The 20,946-nt window shown below is 43.0% G+C and overlaps 1 protein-coding gene across 8 annotated transcripts in view; it reads right to left on the bottom strand.

The window, feature by feature from the left end:
• LOC108120074 (ran-binding protein 16) overlaps positions 1-20,946 on the bottom strand; it is a 476,341-nt gene that overhangs the window by 249,532 nt on the left and 205,863 nt on the right. Inside the window, exon 15 of one of the 8 annotated variants that reach the window (XM_070283007.1) lies at positions 8,656-8,682. The exons of the other annotated variants lie outside the window; for them this stretch is intronic. Within the exon in view, the coding sequence (XP_070139108.1) occupies positions 8,671-8,682 (12 nt within the window). The 3' untranslated portion in view covers positions 8,656-8,670. Of the gene's footprint in view, positions 1-8,655; positions 8,683-20,946 lie in introns of those variants that run through there. 8 annotated transcript variants of the gene reach the window in all.

The raw sequence follows: 20,946 nt of genomic DNA, 5'->3' as shown, positions 1-20,946 counted from the left end.
GGGATAATGAGCAATTGTCTGATATATATCCCTTCAAGTGATGCCACAGGTCCTAGGGAACGCAACCCCCATTAGAGTCACCCAAAAGGGTATTCCACAGTCCGGACCACCGGCACTGACTGATGCCGCAGTTCTTGTACCTGCGACACCAAAACCCTTACAGGTGATTCCTCCATCGAAACATATATTTGTTTCTCGGCTTGCCCCTGATACTTCAGAGATTGATATCTCGGCTTATATCAAAGCCAAAACTAAAGCCGATATAAAGGTGGAGGACATAACTAAATTTAAATATAATTATACAAGGCGCACGTCTTCTTTCAAGATTCGTGTGCCCGCGCTGATGTTCAAGACGATTTGTTCTCCCAGTTTTTGGCCAGAGAATCTTTTCGTCCAAGAACATCAGCCTAGTTCCGTGAAGAAAAAAGTTAAAAAACCAGTGGGAGTGAGACTTCCCAAAATCGAAACCACTGACCAACCCTCCACCTCTTCTTTGGCTACTAACCCAAAAAACTAGTTTCCTCACTAACTCTTACCTATCAGAATACTAGGGGGCTACGTAGCAAACTCCCCAAGCTATATTCTGATAGTTCTTTCTTTGCATCCCATATAATAGCATTTACAGAAACCTGGTTAAATCCGGAGATCTTTAGCTCCGAAGTTTTTCCAAGTAAGTACACCACTTTTAGACGGGATCGATCTCAGCGAAGAGGAGGTGGAGTCCTCATTTCGGTAGACTCTAATTTTGCTTCTGAGAGGTGAAATCCCATGAGTTTGGTGACATAGAATTTATTTGCGTTAAAATCACTATGTCCGTTAAAGCATTATACATTACATGTTCATATATACCTCCTATGTCTGAACCGCCCACATATTGCCAGCATTTGTCCGCTATTCGATACGTCTCTAATCTTATGACGGATCGTGACCAACTCGTAGCGGTGGGCAATTTTAATATCCCAGAATTAAAGTGGTCCAACGTCGATAACTCACCACTTTGTCAATTATAACTTACCATGACTTCACCGCGGGCATGTTTGACATGTCCCTAGGTCAGATCAATCATGTTAGAAATTCGCTAGGTCGGCTTTTAGACTTATGTTTTGTATCTGATCCTGATGGTACTGCTCTCTCCAGAGCTTTTCCCCTTTCAACCCCAGAGGATCCATATCACCCCACGCTGGAGGTCTCAATCGAAACCACTCCTGGTATCGATCAGATGTCTCCGAGCGTGGTAAATAAGATTCGCTGTTTCCGTAAAGCTGATTTTCAGAAACTTAATAGCCTTAATATCGATACATTTGACTGGTCTGATATTCTGGCGTGCACCGATCTTAATGTCACTTTAGAAAAATTTTATTTTACTTTAAATACATTTTTTGACTCATGTGTGCCTTGGAAATATCGGTCCGCTGCAACAAATCCTCCTTGGTTTACAAGGTGCCTTACTAACTTAAACAATAAAAAAAATAAGCTGTTACTTAAATATAAAAAATCCTGCAGTAGTGTTGATTTCTCAAGATACCTACTAGCTCGGTCGAATTTTACCGTGCATAACGCTGAATGTTATAGGAATTATATTGACCGCTGCCGGATTCAATTTACTCAGGATCCAAAGCAGTTTTATAATTTTGTAAACACTAAGCGTAAACACGTATCTTTTTCACCTCTGCTTACGTTTGAAAATTCCTCTGCGACTTCGGATCAGGCCATTGCCGATCTATTCGCAGAATTTTTTCAAACAACTTATTCTCCTCCTAAATTGACTGATCAGCCTTACGCATATAACATTCAAGCAGCAAATCTTATTTTCTGTCCGTTTTTTTCTGAGAACAACTTATTATCTGGTCTTTTAAGGGTAAAACCCATTTATTCGCCAGGTCCCGACGGAGTACCAGGCTGTGTGCTAAAATACTGCGCCAGGGCTCTGTGCAAACCTCTTCTAAGACTTTTAAACTTATCTTTGGAAACCTCGATTTTTCTCCTTAAGTGGAAGGAATCATTTATAATTCCCCTACATAAAAAAGGGAAAAAGCCCGAGGCTGCCAACTACAGAGGCATCTCTAAGTTGTCGGCAATTCCAAAGTTATTTGAAAAATTAATTACCCCTCATTTGCAACACCTTTGCTCTTCGATCATCACTCCTTGTCAGCATGGCTTTATTAAGCGTCGCTCCACCACCACAAACTTATTGGAGTTGACATCCTTTGTCATAGATGGCTTTTGTAAGGGATATCAAACCGATGTTATTTACACAGAGCATTTGATTCAGTTAATCACTCACTATTGTTGAGTAAACTGAATATGCTGGGTTTTCCTAAAGACCTCTTAACGTGGATCTCCAGCTACCTAGATGGAAGGACACAAAGAGTCTTATTTAAAAACATACAGTCCCGTCTGGTCCGAGCTACATCTTGCGTCCCTCAAGGAAGTCATCTTGGCCCGCTATTATTCACGCTTTTTATAAACGACTTGCCCCCTGCTTTAACGAACTATCTAGTTCTTATGTATGCAGATGATGTAAAGCTTTGTCTTCAGTACAAATCCATCTCTGCCCAATGCAGTCTTCAGTCTGACCTTGATAACTTTCAAAAATGGTGTTTAGCTAATGATCTAATACTGATCACTTTCACCACCACCAAGAAAATGTTTCTTTGTATAGGTGTAAACTGCGATTATTGGGTATTGCTTTGATACTGTTTCTTTGAGGGCTGCCACGGTTTTTGTTGTTTTCTCATAGGTTTCTGCAACTACAAGCACATTTTCAAGAGTTGGCTGGGACTTCTGAAGAGCAGATGCACGGACGGCATCGTATGGTGTATGTATTATGATCTGATCTCGAATCAATTCATTTACATAGTTAGAAGAACAACCGTTGGCATTACAGACGAATTGGCATTCCCGAGCGATCCCACGCAAGTCATCTACCCACTCTCTGTGTGTTTGTGAATGTTTCATCTCCCTTTTATAAAACTCACAGCGAGCAGCAACAACGTGTCCTTTTGTTGTGAATGTTCCGTTAACTTGTCTGTGAGTTCCTTGTATGTATACGTGTTCAAATTGTTGCTCCCGAACAGATTTTTCAATAGTTCGAATATGTTTATGCCACACCACGAAAGAAAATAGGCCTTTTGCTTTATTTCTGCACTAACCGAATACGCGTTAAAATGCTGGGTTAACTGTTCAAGGTAAGACTCCCAGTTTTGATTGTCTTTGTCGAATTTGTGGAATGGAGGACACGCAGATAATTCACCCGTGTGGCTTGAATCACCCTGCCCTGGAGAAGCGTTTCTATCCATCATTGCTTGCATCCATTTTTGTTGCTGTACCATAATGTCCCTTGTAAATGCTTGCTGTTGAGCAAGTATCGATTGGATCAAATCTTCATCTGCCGGCATCTTGATGAAAATCAACGACTACTCGACATGATTTACGCGATTTTACTGTTTTTATCTTTCGACTTTTTCCCTCGTCGCCAATATGTTGTGTTCTTGTTGAGTTCTATTTCAGACTGACTTTTTTATATGCGAAGCTTACAGAGTTACCAGATTCTTAAAGTACTACATAGGTGTGTAGGTGTATAGAATGGAGGAATACAAAACAGATGTGAAATTGACAATATATAACAGAAACAATTCGGATGCGATCTGCAACTCGAACTCATTCAATTCGGTTTTAATACTTCGAATGTTGTGCGAGTGGAACCTTTAGCTATTCATGCAGACCTCTTATATATATGTATAAGAAGAATTTTTAATACTATTAGGTAAACGTTCAATAATTAAATTTTAACTAAATTTTAAATTCAATATTAGCAAATTTTGCGATATTGTTAATTCAGATTATTCAAGTACCATTATCATGACTTAAAAAAATTTTCTGTCTTCGTCACAAATATATGTAATTCCTTTCAGTGGTATCCAATTACCGAAGTTGACCGACGTTGAGCTCAAGGACAGGAATAGCTAGGGATGTTTACAAAAATAATGAATATAAATAGTAAAATAACATTTGCTTGGCCATGCTCGAATATTATCACAAAGTAATTTTTTTTCAATAAAATCTCTAAAATGCATATATACAGTGGCGGATTTAAGGAAAAAGGCCCAGTGGGCAAAATTTTTTCAGGGCCCCCCTGTCACCCCATACCCCCGTCGTTCAATATCGACGCCGTAATATGGGAAAAAATTACCCCCCCCCCCATTGCCGGAAATAACCGTAAATTACAAGGTAAGGAATGATCGCAATCGGTTTTTTTGGGTCTACGTCGTTACCTGAAGCTTCCCCCTTTCGATCAACTCCAAATTTGGGCGAAAATACCAAAAATTGTCGCAAAAAACGCTGGGGGGGCCCCTCTTCTAGGATTGCACCCAAAAGTTATTTGATTTTATATTCAATTTACGATAGTTATCAAGCATTGCAATTATTCTGATAACAGAGGGCCACTGAATGAAAATTGAACTTGTGCTGTCCACATGAGACTCACCAAAACATTTTTTCAACAAAAAAATAAAAAAAAAAAATCGAAGGTGTAACTTTCAGCAAGAGGCGCCCTGAAAGCCTTTCGTCGGGGGGGCCCAGAGGGCAAGCGCGCCTTTGCCCACCTGTTAAATCCGCCACTGCATACATATATATATGTATGCATATATATATATTTATTTATAATTAAATAACAAAATAATAAACTGAAAAGCTTTCTTTAAAAGCAGGCCAATTTTTACAAAATAACACTATTATAGTTACGACTGTATACATAGTTCGCAAGAGATTTTTCTCCGAGTAACGAAAACTAGGTGTCATTTATGTCACCAGGAAAAAACACTGCCTTCGCCTGGTGTTATTGACGACTCCAAAATTTTATTGAACGATTCCGTTAGATTTTATCGAAATTAATCCCGAAACTCTGCGCTCTGCATTCATTACATCTTCCACTAACCGGTTATATAATTTCGTACTAGCCGATTGCATAATCTCATAGTAGCCGCACTGGCACATGGCCCTGGGGTGGTAATAATTCCTTAAAACTGCACTGCACAGAATTTAAAACATACCTTACATAAAACACTAAAATTACAATTTCACAGATTCCCGCTAATTCCTAATTATATTTTCGTTTTTTTTTTTAAATTCCCCAATATTGAATTATGGCTTTCCGTAATGACATAAGAAAAGATAATTTAATTTATTTTTGCTCTTAAATGAATTAATTAATATTTAATAAAAATTAATGGAATCTTGGAATATTATTATTATTGTTTTTGCTGTGTTCCAAATTAAAAATATTTATAATGTTAATCTAAATCCTTTGCTATCAAATTTGAATTGATAATAAATAAGTTACCTTTGAGACATTTCAAGAAATAAATTTAGGAAATAATATCAGAGAATACCCGCTATGGAATACAAGATTCTCATTATACAAACGGTTCTTAATATTACTTTAATACAGTTCTTAATATTCAGTTAATAATATACAGTTCAGTTAATAATATACAGTTCTTACGATTGTTAATATTACGTTTATAATTATTATTTCAGCTTTACGTCATCTGCTGCAACTCCACCAGCGCAGCCACAACGGCCTTATTTACTTTGAATATCGAAAACGATGCAAGATTGCTTAACACCCCCCACCACCCACCCTTATTTTTTTGGGAAGTTGCCTTTGCGGTGGACACGATTATTAAAAAACTACTAATCCGATCAACACCAAATTTTGACCACTTATTTATTATGATATTAGCTAGTCCGTGAACGAGGGATTTTCCATTTTTTTGAAAACTCCTTTTTTAAAGCATAAATAATCTTATACTTATAATCTTAAGCACTCATAATCTTATACCTCGAAAAAGAAAATTTTTTGTTAAAACCGTCGCCATATTTTTTTAATCAAAATTTTTACAAATCCCTCGTTCACGGACTAGACTAACTAAATTTTTTTGAATTTTGGATTTCCGATGAACCGTTTTCGGGATATCATGTCCACCGCAAGACACCATCAAAAAAAGACGATCCGGGAATTCGGCTATAACATTTTTATTATGTAATATTTTTTTATGAAAAAATTTAATTAAGTACCCAGAAACATGTACTAAACAACGTCGGTAAAACATTTTTCATAAATATTTTCTATGGTGTCAAAAAAAAAACCGATAAAATTCCATTTTTTTGTGCGGTACAACTATACATAACCCTTTAATGAAGGTAAATAAAGATGGCGCAGAGGTGCCGATCGCTTTCATGTCAAAGAAGCCAAATCGTGGTCAACGTCAATACACCGTTACCGAGAAGGAGTGTTATACTGCTGCGTTATGCCGAAGGACAGGATTTCGTAATATTCACGAAATACTCATTAAAATGGCTTATGATCTAAGCTCGCGTCTCGCTCGTTGGTCTCTTAAGCTTCAAGGATTCCAATTCCAGATACATCATCAAAAAGGTACTCACAATGTAGTCCCAGACGCTCTCTCGCGAACATTTACCGAAGACTTGTCAACGCTTACTTATTATAGCCTAATAGTTGACATCAATTCCTCAGAATTCGATTCAACCGAATATGATTCGCTTAGGAGTAAAATCCGACTTAATAACTCTTTCCTTCCATCTCAAAATCCAAGGTAAACATATATACCGACGCAGACATGCAGAGGATAGCAAAATTTCCGATGACCAATGCTGGAAACTTTGGGTCCCACCCCCAATCGTACCGAATGCCATTAAGACTGCTTATGGAAACTCATTACATGCCTACGGGGGTATAAACTAAACCAGAGGTCGGCACGGTCCTATCTCGGGGGCATAGGAAATTTCTCTGCCCGAGCTCTGCCACACACACACAGTATAAATGTGTGAAACGTCATTCTAAAAGCCTACTTTCTGCTATACGTTACTAACACTAATGCGTTAAAATCATATCAATGTATTGGGGTGCCGACCTCTGAACTAAACCATAGAAAGGCTCCGACCATATTATATATGGCGATATTTGTAAGGCCACGAAACACCCTAATAGATCGTTTAAACCTCCTACGGGAAACACTGGAATACCCCAGCGTTTCTTTCAGAAAATATTTGTTGATTTTTTAGGACCTTACCCACGCAGTAAATCGGGAAATGTAGGTATATTTGTGGAGCTCGACCATCCCACCAAGTTTCCTTTTTTGAAACCAGTCCGCAAGTTCACCGCCGACTCGATTATGCAATATTTGCAAGAAGATTTTTTTCATTATTTTGGGGTTCCAGAATATGTGGTTTCTGATAATAGAGTTCAGTTTAAATCGCAAACTTTTAATTGATTGTTAAACAAATATAATATCAGACACACATATACAGCATTTTATTCCCCACAGGCAAACTCTGGGGGAACTGCGCTCTACGATCTGGAGTTCATCTGGCCATAAACACGAGGCAGTATAAGCTAACGTTCGGTCAACATAAGGTCACGAACGGCAAAAATTTTCAGGGTGTCCAATTTTATAAGGACGACTCCCTAGACATTTTACACACCAGAATACCTTGAAAGCCCAACGTAATCGGAAGGAAAGGTTATACAACACACAAACCAGTAGTAAATGTAGTGCGAGTTGTGTTGTAGTGTAACTTTACTTAAAACAAGAAAGGAATGCTAACTTCGGGCGGAGCCGAAGTTTATATACCCTTGCAGTTAAAACCGGATATATATCGCAAACATCGGATATAGTTAGCCGATCCTTATGGGAATAGGAATATATAATCCAATTTATTACAATACAAAATCTAAAAAAAGTCTCAAGCTTCTATCTTCAAAAATACCAAAGTTGGTATTTCTACCAAAAACCATTTCCGATCGTACAGTTATATGTCAGCTATAAGATATAGTCAACCGATCGTTATGAAATTTGGTAGATCGGATTAACTGACCAAAAATAGAATGTGTACCAAGTGCCAGCTTTCTATCATCAAAAACACGAAAGTTGGGTCATTTCCGATCGTTCAGTTATATGGCAGCTATAGGATATAGTCGGCCGATCCTTATGAAATTTGGCATGTCGTATTATGTTGCCAAAAAAAGCTCTCACCTAAAATTTGAACTCTCTAACTTTAAAAACACCAAAGTTATACCATTTCCGATCAATCAGTTATATGGCAGCTATAGGATATAGTCGACCGATCCGGGCCGTTCCGACTTATATACTGCGTGCAAAGGAAAGAAGGATGTGTGCAAAGTTTCAAGACGATAGCTTTAAAACTGAGAGACTAGTTTGCGTAGAAACAGACAGACGGACAGACAGACGGACAGACGGACAGACGGACATGCTCATATCAACTCAGGAGGTGATCCTGATCAAGAATATATATACTTTATAGGGTCGGAGATGTCTCCTTCACTGCGTTGCACACTTTTGACCAAAATTATAATACCCTCTGCAAGGGTATAAAAATTGCCTAAAAGTATGCGCCATTAAGGGGGGACATCTGAGTAACAGGCCAAAAAAAGCGGATTTTCTGGAATTTTTTTTGGCCAAATCAAAACAGCTAATCGAAATTTTGTAAATGAGTTTTTATTATATTATATTTAAAGTACACAATAAAATTTTTTTTAATAAATCGAAAACAAAATGGCGGCCCTGCAGCCCTTATTCGTAGGCCCTATTTTTTTAAAGGGGGTCCATGGCCGAACACCTAACGTCCTTAATTTTTGATCTAGAACAAAAAATCAAGTTTGGTTAGTTTCTGTATATCAACGGCTATTGAAACACGTAGGATTTTTTTGATATATTAATTTTTTCCAAAATGGTGAGTGATTAAAAAAAATTTTAAATTTTCACGAACAAAAAACGTCACAAAATTGTTGATAAAAAAGTAAGCAAAATAAATAAAATCCTACGTGTGTCGATAGACATAGGTATTCTGAGTATACTGTCAAAATTTTATTTTGATAGGTTAAAAGTTGTTCGAGTTATGTGTTCGGCCAACTCAAAAAAAGTGGTTTCGAGAAAAACGCGTTTAAAGTTTTAAGTACTGTGGGATATACCTGTGAGGCATCGCCGCAGAATGGAAAATTTCGACACTTAGACACTTTGGCCGGACTCTATCTTTTGATATGTTATTTTTAAGACCCTAAAGAATTTTTTAAGCGAAAAAAAAATTTTTCGATTTTTTAAAACTCTACTCAGATGTCCCCCCTTAAGCTAAGCTTCGAATAACCAAAAATAACAAAACAAAAAGCTTTGTTAAGCTTAAAGTTTCTTATCTATTGATAATAAATTATCTACCTAGAATTGATCATTGGAGTATAGGTCTAAGCAGCGGCCCAGTTTTTTTTCTCTTTTGGCTGCCAAGATAAGCGCATCGCTCGGGGTTCAACTTAAGTTCAACTTAAAAAGACACGTGGTGGGAAATTTCCATATAAGTTTCCACAGCTTAAGCGCCGAGAGAAGGGACCAGCGCTCAGTGCATAAAAAAAGAAGTACATTCACCAAAAAAATATGGTGCAAATTCAAGGTAAATAAAACCTTTGTTTTCGGCCTCAGGTGTTTTTTTTTTGCAATTCGACTTTTTTTAAAAGGCCGCATTGCCACCCTGTAAGAACTCATTTTTTTCCTTTTTCTTACATTGGGAACAAGCTTATAAATCCCCAATTTGCCAGTTTTACCCCTGAAAATGGCTCGCGGAGCCACTTCGCGGGATCTCGCGGGAGTAGGAGGAGTAGAACACAAGATTTCGTCTTAAACGATTTTTGAAACTGTTAAAAGTATGCAGTTGATTCAATGGTTTGCAGGCCCAGTTCACAAACCAGTTTCCTAAAGCTCTTAACAACCTGCTGATTAGCACGTGCCGCTGGGTTTGCAACAGCCGGGCGACCCTTTACCAGTTTATGAAATTAGTTATAAGTGTTATAAGTTTTTTTTTTTTTTTGTAATAGCAGGGTAATGTTTATTTAAAACTGTCCATTAGGGACAACCATTAAATTTTATCACGTAAACTTCACGTATAGATATTTTTAAATATTAATATGGTAGAAAAAAAAATTAGAGTAGTAAGGGGAGGTCCAGCGGGTGTGTCCTTTTAAGTCTTCTGGGTTGCTCGCTGCTGTCCAGCAGGGAGCTGGCCAACCGGTTCGGGTGATTATGAAGCCTCTGCATGTAACGTGCGCTGCTTCTTTGTATCTCGTCCTTGACCCAAGGGAAATTGAGAACCTCGTGGATGGTGCGATTGTCATGATAGACGTGGGCCCCAGTGGCGATTCGAAGGACTCTATTTTCGAAAGCTTGCATAGTTCGGACATTCGTCTTGCTCGCAGTTCCCCAGAGCTGTATGCCGTACGTCCAGATAGGGCGTATTATTGCCTTGTAAATGAGGAGTTTAGTGGAAGTTCTCAGCTTCGATCTCCTACCCATAAGCCAGTTGAAGGATCGAAGTCTTTGAATAGCCTGTTTCCTCTTCTTAATCAGATGGGGCTTCCAGGTGAGCCTTCTGTCTAGGGTGAATCCCAGGTACCTGGGATTGTCTACCTGTGGGATTGGAGAGCCGTTAAGGTTAACTGGAGGGCAGTTGCCTTTGCAGAGAGAAAATGTGGAGGCAGTGGACTTCTCATTATTGACGGCAATGTTCCATCGCTTTTGCCAGTCGCTGAGCAAGTCAAGCTGCAATTGCATCGTATCGGCTGCCCCCAATGCGCTATCGGCGGTGGTAAGGAAGGCGGTGTCGTCTGCATAGGTTGCTGTGAGCAGGTCAGGCCTCTGAAGAACAGGGAGGTCGGCCGTGTAAGCATTGTACATCAACGGGCCAAGAACGCTGCCTTGGGGTACACCAGCGTGAGCTTCTCTAATACCGGAGATGGCCTCGCCACATCTAACAGCAAATTTACGGTCTTCCAAGAACGACTTTAGGAACTGGAAGTATGGTCGGGGTAGGCCAGTCTTTAATTTATATAGAAGACCGGGATGCCAGACTCGGTCAAACGCCTGCTTCACGTCCAGCATGACGGCCATGCAGTACTTCTTGGTTTCAAACGCGTCCACGATGCACTGCACTACCCGATGGCACTGCTCTGGCGTACCGTGTCGCCGCCTGAAGCCAAACTGGTGGTCAGGGATCAGTCCAGCCTCGTCAAATACTGGCAGTGCTCTGCTTAAAAACACTTGTCGGGTCAAGCAGCAAGCAACTAATTTAAACACAACAATTAATAAGTTACTGATGTTTTGCTGGTCGCAAGCCGACTCTCTTTCGGCCGCTCGGCTTCGCTGCTTCGGCGCTTATAGTTAGCGAGCATCCGCTCAGCCTATTCTGCAAGGTTGGCGCCACTCTCGTTCGTCTTATTACTGCGCTCGCATCCTAAATTGGATTTGAAATATTGTACATAAATCCTAATTTCATATGCGGCCTGAATAAAGTTTTATAACGTTGAAATTAATTAAATTCTGATTTTTTATTTACGGCATCGAAAACTCTCGATGACCAAACATTGGTGACCCCGACGTGATCGTTAATATACACATAAACAAATTGCTAAAACAAAAACAAAACAATTTTGTAAACAGTGTTATGTGAAATTATCATTATCGAATTATCATACGTCTCTAATAAGTTTATTTACAATAATAAACAAATTATAATATATTATTATATTATACATACATACAGGCATAAACATAACGTTAGTTCACAAGCACACATACATATTTACGATCCACAACGCAAGTGCATTCGCCCGCGCATAGACTTCATACAAACATACGATCCACAACGCAAGTACATTCGCTCGCACATAGCTTCATATATATATACATTCCACAATTCCGCTACGGTTCTGAGCGCACAGTGGGACAGATCGTGTTCGCCGCGAGCAAATAAAATTTATTTCGGTTGTTCGGAACTCAATATAATAAATCATGAACTCCAGCGGCGCCGTCACAGGAGCACCCACTCCAACCCGGAGTGCAATTTTAAAGTGCAAGACCCTGGGTGTTTTCCAGGACTTACAGAGGATCCAAGGAGCTCTTCAGCCTATTGCCAAGGTGGACGATGCCATGCTACACGTGCGACATGGTCAGATAGCCACCATGTTCAGCGACTTCAAGGCCATCCACGGGGAGCTTGAGGATTTGGACATTTTGCAGATCAGCAGTGACCTTCGATGGACTGTTTCGGAGCTCGTAGCGACGATGCAGGCGGAAATTGAGCACGAGACGACCCTTCGCTCATCTCGAATTGCTGCCCACTCCACCCTTTCCAACGGAATGTCCACCATGCAGGCTGACCCAGGTTTAGGTCAAAGTTTTCAAGTGCTGCCTCCTTTGCCGCTCCCTACGTTCAGCGGTGGATACTCGGAATGGGCTGAATTTTACTCGATCTTCTCTACCATCGTCGGCAGCAATCCTCGTATTAGTAAGGTGGAAAAGTTGCAAAGGTTGCGATCTTGCCTTCGGGAGTCCGCTTTCGAAGCAGTGCGTTCCTTGGAAGTCTCCGACGAGAACTATGATGTTGCGCTGAATTTATTGGAGAAACGATTTAATAACCGTCGCTTAATATTTCAGGCACACGTGAACGAGATTCTGGGCCTCAGTCTGTTGGAAAGTGGCTCAATAGCAGCGCTTCGAAGTCTTTCGGACAAATTTAATGCCCATATGCGAGCCTTAAAGAATTTGGGTACTTCAGTTCAGATCGCCAGCTGCATCATCGTCCAAGTTCTGCTTCAAAGGTTGGACCCAGCTACCCAGGCCAAGTGGGAGGAGAGTCAAAACTCCTCAGGTTCAGACGCCATCCCTACTTGGGAGTCGATGGCCGAATTTTTGGAGCAGCGGTGTAGGACGCTGGAGGCTATGGACGTGGCCATGGCTGGATACGCCCCGGGCGCTCATGTGGGAAGGCGTCGAGGTGCAAATAATGGTAGATCATCCTTTATTGTTACTAATTCGCTTCCCTCTACCTGTGCTCTATGCGGTGGATGGTCCCATATAATGTCTGCATGCCCCCGATTTCTATCAATGCTTCCTGAGATTCGCCTTGGTGAGGCCAGGCGACTCGGTCTTTGTCGGAAGTGTCTGCAAACGGGCCATCACATGCGTGAGTGCCTCGCTGCTAGTTGTCGCAGTTGTGGAAGGAGGCATCACAGCCTGCTGCATTTCCTGGAGCCGCCGGCATCTAGCGGCCAGACTTTGGTTGGTCCTCCCACGTCAGCCATAGCCGAGGTCGCCGAGCCTGCAGCCTTTTCGCCGTCCACTGCTAATGCACTAGTTGCTCAAGGTCACAGCGGCGATATATCGTTGCTTGCTACAGCGAACATTTTTGTTCGTAGTCGCGCTGGATCCCTTGTTCCATGCCGAGCTTTGTTGGATTCTGGATCTCAGGTGCACGTGATCACTTCCCGGTTGGCAAGTCAGCTGCAGCTCCGGAGGTACAAATCATTCATGGCGGTGTCTGGTATTGGAGATGCCGGCTTTGCGACAGATGGATTCGCTGTTGATGTTCTCCTACGTTCCCACTGTTCCGAGTACTCGGCCCTGGTTAACGCCGTCATCGCTGCCAATATCACGGACCTGCAGCCTAGCTTCAGTTTGGATGTCTCCAGCTGGAATATTCCTGGCAATCTTTCTTTGGCTGATCCTGAATTTTTCCGCCCACAGCGCATCGACCTTCTTATCGGAGCCAGTCTGTTTTATGAGCTGTTGTGTGTTGGGCAAATTAAGCTCTCAGCCGGCCTGCCATTGCTGCAGAAAACTCAACTTGGATGGGTCGTGTGTGGAGGCGGTTCACAGGTCCAGAGAAGATCACTCGTTTCCACTGCCCACAAGGATGTTCCGGAGAGCGCAACAATGCTGGATGATCAGCTGGATTCCTTGCTCCGCCGGTTTTGGGAAATCGAAGACTGCTCCGAGCCTATTGTGAAGCGGACGAAGGAAGAGCTAGATTGCGATGCGCATTTCGTGCAACATGTTGCTCGGCTGGATTCCGGCGCTTACGCTGTGCGGCTTCCGTTAAAATGTGGCTCTAAGCTGCTGGGAGAGTCGTACCCCCAAGCCGTTCGACGATTTCTTTCCCTCGAAAGGAAGCTCTGTCGCCGTCCTCAATTAAAGGAGCAATATGCTGCCTTCATAAAGGAGTATCTGGAGTTGGGTCACATGTCTCCAGTCCCTTCTGATGCGAGCGTCACTGGCCAATACTTTCTTCCACACCATTGTGTTTTAAAGGAGGACAGTTCAACAACCAAGCTCAGGGTTGTCTTTGATGGATCTGCTGTCACAACTTCTGGGTATTCATTGAATGACGTGTTGATGTCTGGCCCAGTTATTCAGCCAAAGTTACTGCATATTCTGTTAAGGTTCCGATGCCATCGGGTGGCCATTACTGGAGATATTTGTAAAATGTATCGTTGCGTCAGGGTTTTTCCTGAGGACAGCTATATTCAGTGTATTCTTTGGCGGGATTCCACCCAGGATGAGTTACAGGTTTTTAAGCTGGACACGGTCACCTACGGAACGAAGCCTGCCTCATTTTTAGCAGTTCGGACAATGCATCAGTTGGCAGATGATGAGCAAATAATGTTTCCAAAGGGGGCCGAAATTCTGCGTCGCGACTTTTATGTGGATGATCTGCTTTCCGGAGGCGACTCTATAGATGAAGCTATTAGCATAATGCAGCAAACATCCGCGATCCTTGCCAAAGGCCATTTTCGGTTACGGAAGTGGTGCTCCAATGTTGCTGACGTTCTGGATAAGGTGCCTGAAGAAGATCGGGAGTCTTTCCTAAAGTTTGATGATGGTAGCAACTTCACAAAGACACTGGGTCTTGCTTGGGATCCTGCAACTGACCGCTTGCTATTTTCTTTTGAAGGGATTCAGTCAATCTCAAAGCCCACTAGGCGCATTGTGCTTTCTTCAGTCGCTCGGCTTTATGACCCCTTAGGCCTTGTTGGTCCTGTAATTTCAAAGGCAAAGATCTTTCTTCAGAAGCTGTGCCGTGAGAAGTTGTCCTGGGATGAAAGTCTTCCTCAAGCTCTGCACTGCGACTGGAATATGATTTGTAGCAGCTTTGGTAGTACGCAGCGCGCCGAATTCCCTAGATGGGTGCTAACATCGAAATCCGAGGTGGAGGTCCATGGATTCTGTGATGCCAGCATTGAGGCGTATGGGGCATGCGTTTATGTCGTGTCCAAGGGCGCAGGATCTGCAAGCTATTTACTCTGTTCGAAGTCCCGAGTTGCGCCGTTAAAGACTGTTACGGTGCCTAAGCTGGAGTTATCGGGAGCCGAGTTGTTGGCTCGACTTATGTCGGAAGTAGAGCAGTTGAAGGTCTACGTTGGAAAGTATTTTTGCTGGTGCGATTCTGCTGTGGCTCTGTCTTGGATTCGAGAAGAACCCTCTCGGTTTAATGTTTTCGTCGCCAATCGAGTTTCGACCATTCAGAGGCTAATTAGAGAAATGGAGTGGCGGTATGTTCCCACTTCTTTGAACCCAGCAGATATCCTGTCGCGTGGTGCTCTTCCCAATGAATTGGTTGAGAATAAGCTGTGGTCTCATGGTCCTCCGTTTCTCGTTGGATCCCAAGAGACGTGGCCAACCGCGGTCCCATCTGAGAGATCAACCCTGGAGTTGCGTGCAAGGGTCCTGCTCATTCAGTCTCCGTACGTGGATATAACAGCGGTTTCTAAGTACGCTAATTCGTTTCCAGCACTGCAGAGGGTATTCGCTTACGTATACAAGTTTTCTCAACGAATTCACCACAACGGTGTTACGGCTAGCGATATAAAATCTGGAACACAGCTGTTATTGCGGCTAGTGCAACGTGTGCATTTTTGGGAGGAAATAAAGGCTCTTCAAAATGGAAAAGACATAGCGGTATCCAGTGCCCTTGCCTCATCCTCTCCCTTCTTGGACAAATTTGGACTGTTGCGCGTAGACGGTCGGCTAAAAAATTCGTCGTTGGATTTTGATAGGCAGCATCCAATTATACTTCCAAGAAGCCATCCAGTTACGCGGGCGATAATTGTTGACCTCCATGAGCGAAATTTACATACGGGACCTCGCGCACTGTTGGCAATTATTCGGTCCCAATATTGGCCAATTGGGGGGAGAAAAACCGTGACGAAGGCATTACACAAATGCATCCGATGCTTCCGGACTAAGCCTCGGCTGTTGCAGCACATTATGGCTGATCTCCCGGAGGAAAGAGTTAGCGGCTCCCAGGTCTTCGGAGTCACTGGTGTGGATTTTTGTGGACCGTTCTATTATAAGCCGGAAGTGCGTAATAAGGCTCCAGTAAAATGTTACATTAGCATTTTCATTTGTTTTGCTACCAAAGCCGTCCACCTGGAGCTTGTAAGGGATCTGTCCACAATGTCTTTTTTGCAGGCTTTGAAGCGGTTTATATGCACCCGCCGAAGTCCTCAACATATTTGGTCTGACAACGCAACCAACTTTGTTGGAGCCAAAAACGAGCTAAAGGAGCTGCGCCGATTATTTCTAAGCGAAGAGCATCAACGGTCACTGCTGGAGTTTTGCTCTATGGAGTCCATCGAATGGCATTTTATTCCTCCTCGATCTCCGCATTTCGGTGGTCTGTGGGAAGCGGCTGTTAAAACCGCCAAGCACCATTTTTACCGAGCTGTCGGATCTGCAGTTCTGGGATTCGAGGAGCTGCGAACGCTGCTGTGCCATATTGGGGCTGTTATAAATTCACGACCCTTATTGTCTCTTTCAGAAAATCCTGCAGACCTTGATGTTCTGACCCCGGCTCATTTTTTAACTGGTGGTCCGTCAGTCAGCTTTATCGAGCCTGATGTCACAAAGCTGAACTTCAACCGGTTGGACAGCTGGCAGCGCGTGTCTTTCCTGCAGCAGTCTTTCTGGTCCCGATGGAAGGAGGAGTACCTAAGTCTTCTCCAGCAGCGCTCCAAATGGCGCGCCTCTGGTCCTGCCTTGGCCCCGAACGATGTGGTGCTAGTAAAGGACGAGAATCTACCTCCGATGAAATGGCCGCTTGCGAGAATAATGGAGTTAATCCCTGGTCGGGATGGCATCTTTCGAGTGGCGGTGATAAAAACCTCATCTGGAATTACCAAGCGAGCAGTGACTAAGCTGTGCCTTTTGCCCCTTAAGGATGAAGTTGGAGTAGAAGCCCCAACTGGGGGGAGAATGTCGGGTCAAGCAGCAAGCAACTAATTTAAACACAACAATTAATAAGTAACTGATGTTTTGCTGGTCGCAAGCCGACTCTCTTTCGGCCGCTCGGCTTCGCTACTTCGGCGCTTATAGTTAGCGAGCATCCGCTCAGCCTATTCTGCAAGGTTGGCGCCACTCTCGTTCGTCTTATTACTGCGCTCGCATCCTAAATTGGATTTGAAATATTGTACATAAATCCTAATTTCATATGCGGCCTGAATAAAGTTTTATAACGTTGAAATTAATTAAATTCTGATTTTTTATTTACGGCATCGAAAACTCTCGATGACCAAACAACACTCGTTCAAGTATTTTGGAGAGCGTTGGTAACAAACTTATTGGTCGGTAGGACGAAAGGTTTGCTTCGGGTTTCCCGGGCTTAGGTATCATAGTTACCTGGGCACGTTTCCATGTGGACGGGAAGTACCCTATCTCCAAGCATCTATTATAGATCCTCGTAATTAGCTGAATGCTTGGAGGTGGTAACATTTTTAATGCAATTGCATTGATACCATCATCGCCCGGGGCCTTGTTGTTGCTCATGATGGTTATAAGCTCAGCTGTTTCCTCCTCAGTCACTGGTGGTATTGGATCGGCGTCCCTAGAAGGCTCGGCTAGCAGACGGGCAGTTTCAGCAGCATCCTCCGGTGAGCAGCGATCGAAAGGCGTAAAGACACCTTCGAGGTGTTCGGCGAAAGCGTTGGCCCTGTCCATCTCCGATCTGCACCAGCTGCCGTCGGTTCTTTGTACAGGTGGGATCCTTTTCAGCGGCTGTCTGATAGATTTGGTGACTCGCCATAAGTTATGTTGAGGGTCGCCTGGCTCAAGTTGTTCGACGAACCCGTCAAAGGCCTGCTTCCTTAGTCTTGCCAGAGTTTCTGTCAGACATTTGGTCGCTCTATTGAAGGCGGTTTTGTCCAAAGGATTCCTTGAGAGCATCCACACTCTTCGGAGTCGTCGCTTTTCAAGTTTGAGTTCTTCGACTTCTGGGCTCCAAAAATGGATGTCCCTGTCAGTGGCTCTTGGGCGGTTGGAGGGCCTTGGTGCTGCTTCAGAAGCTGCCGCCTGAATATGGGCTGTTAACTCTTCTACAACGGTGTCGATGTCAACCGGGGAGTCAAGTGTCGGGCTGGGGTCGGTAACGTTGTTCAGGTAGGATTGGTACTTGTCAACGTCTGTTGTCTTGTAGATCAGCTTTTTGCGGGCTGACCTGAGCAAGGCTGGGGTGAAAAGTGACACGGCAAAGGCGCTGTGGTCCGAGAAGAGGTCTTCTACTTCTCTCGCTTGAATTCCGGCAGAATCCAGTCCTCCGGAGATGGCGAAGTCTAGCACATCAGGGATTTTGTGGGGATCCGTAGGCCAGTATGTGGGTGCACCGGTTGCGTGACAGCTCAAGATTCGGGACTGAATCTGCCTGTATAGGGCCGAGCCCTTTGGGTTCGTAATCCTGGAGCCCCACCAGGGGTGTTTAGCATTAAAGTCCCCTCCGATTATGAACTTGGGGCCGAGGCAATCCAGTAGCAAGCCGAATTCCTGTTCGTGGATGTTGTGCCTGGGGGGGCAATATGCTGCAGCGATTGTTATGTCACCGTTGGTAGTGGAGATTTTAATTTGGGCACATTGCACCCAGTCTTCGCACATGGCTGGAAGTGGCTCATACTTGATACAGCTGCGAATAAGGATGGCCGCGACCTCTACCGTTCGGGTGGTTAGCGGCAATGAGGTCGTATCCTCTAATAGTCAAGTATGATCAAGCCTTTTTTTTTACCAGGCCGTTAGCATTCCATATGGTTATATCTAATCGCGTATGCATAAGGATTTCTCCATCAAGACCTTCTCCATCAGGAGTAGAACACAAGATCGTCTTAAACGATTTTTGAAACTGTTAAAAGTATGCAGTTGATTCAATGGTTTGCAGGCCCAGTTCACAAACCAGTTTCCTAAAGCTCTTAACAACCTGCTGATTAGCACGTGCCGCTGGGTTTGCAACAGCCGGGCGACCCTTTACCAGTTTATGAAATTAGTTATAAGTGTTATAAGTGATGTATTTGCAGAAGAACTGATTCTAATCCTGACTTCTCACGTCAGGCATGAGTTTATTTGTGGTTTTGTCCTTTTTTAATAACCCCAGTTAAATGAAGCTTCTTCTCAGACACTTGTTTCGCACATGCATACCGTTTGGACCAGGGCTGCATTTTTTTTTACCCTGCACTCGTAGAGTACAAGGGTATATTAATGTAAAGTAGAAACAATCATGCAAGTTTGAGTGCACCCTTTGGTGTAAAGAGGCTGCATCGGCATCAATTAATAGAAAATGAAGAACAAGAAAAATCGTAGATCAGCAGTACAGCAAGTTCGGGGAGTCAAGGATCAGCAAGGAGCTTGTCCTAGCCGAGTAACGGTGGTGCCAAAGGGAATGCAAAAACAAAAATAAGCATTATATATTAGGAAAAAAGATTAGGTTGGCAGAGGCCAACTTGTGAATCCAATTGGGGCTCTGTACAATTTAAACAATACCCCTCTGGTCACGAAGGCTGACTGTCGAGATTAGTTTATCTCTCACAGAAAAAAAAAATATTTGGTGGCTGCTTAAGATATACGAGAAGTAAACGAAATAAAAGATTCTGCCTCATCAACGTTATAAATCGATCTATATATTTTTATCTTATATTAAGCCTAACTTATCTATTGCGGCGAAGCGGGGGGAATTCGCATAAGAGCGAATATGAGCTTAGCTCCCGCTCCGCCCTAAGCTTTCCTATACTATATTTAGATAACTAAAAATTTAATTTTAACAACAATTTTAACAAAATAACAACAAAACTTCAAAGGTGAATTATAACAACCTTTGAAAAACCAACAAAAAGGAATCAGTTGAAAGGGCGGAAAGTACTTCTAAATGAACTGCGCGCAAAACAAACAGAAAAGGCAATTTAACTTATAGGGTGGCCTACCACGAATTTTTAATGTCGTATCAATAGGGCCACAAGAATCAACACCGCATATGAAAAATGGGCGGGAAGAACAAATTCTGTCTAAATCGCACAATATTTTAGTCATCAGACGAGGCTTGCATTTAAAGCTGCATTAGTCTGCATCAAGCTTTTTTTGCATTCGGACTTTTACTATTTCGGTCATGTCGCCTCTCGTTTGCACCAAAAGTAGTACAGAAGTAACTGCTACCAAACTTCGTGGGTGTGAGGCCGTTCGGTGCGCGTCGATTTTCCGGAGTGCCTTCTAAGCGCCTGTGTTGATTCGCCCTCGTAGGAAATAAAATTACTACTAACATTCCGAACTTAATGTGGCAGTGTGATAGCTGCGTTATTGGAAATGATTCCAAAATAGATGAGCTAAATCATAATGTTCTTGATCTAGAATCCCTTTTCGAAAGCCTTAAAGCCAAAATGCATCATGCCTTGGTAAATGGAGCGGCTGGACCCGCTGGTCCCAAGGTCTCTTAAGCTAGGGCGCATGTTGTTTCTCCTCCTTCTATTCCTACCAGCACTGGGAGCAAAGAGGCTACACTGGGCCAGGCCCCGATTGCACCAAAGGTTGCTGTCCCGAGGAAGAATCGGATCAACCCTAATAGGCGCATTGTGGGACAAGCACCTAGCTGCGATCAGCATCAAGTTCTTTCCACCTTAAAATATCTTCATATTGGTAAATTCACGATTTCTACCCAACCCAATGCACTGTGCAACTTCGTCGCAGAAAAGCTGAACAAGGAGACGAGTGACTTAGCCTGTGCTAGGCTGGTCAAAAAGATGCTGAGATCAACGCCCTCAAGTTCGTTAAGCGGCGTCGC

Source organism: Drosophila bipectinata, chromosome XR (genome assembly GCF_030179905.1).
Source record: "Drosophila bipectinata strain 14024-0381.07 chromosome XR, DbipHiC1v2, whole genome shotgun sequence".
Taxonomy (NCBI): domain Eukaryota; kingdom Metazoa; phylum Arthropoda; class Insecta; order Diptera; family Drosophilidae; genus Drosophila; species Drosophila bipectinata.
This window is presented reverse-complemented; position numbering and strand designations above follow the sequence as displayed.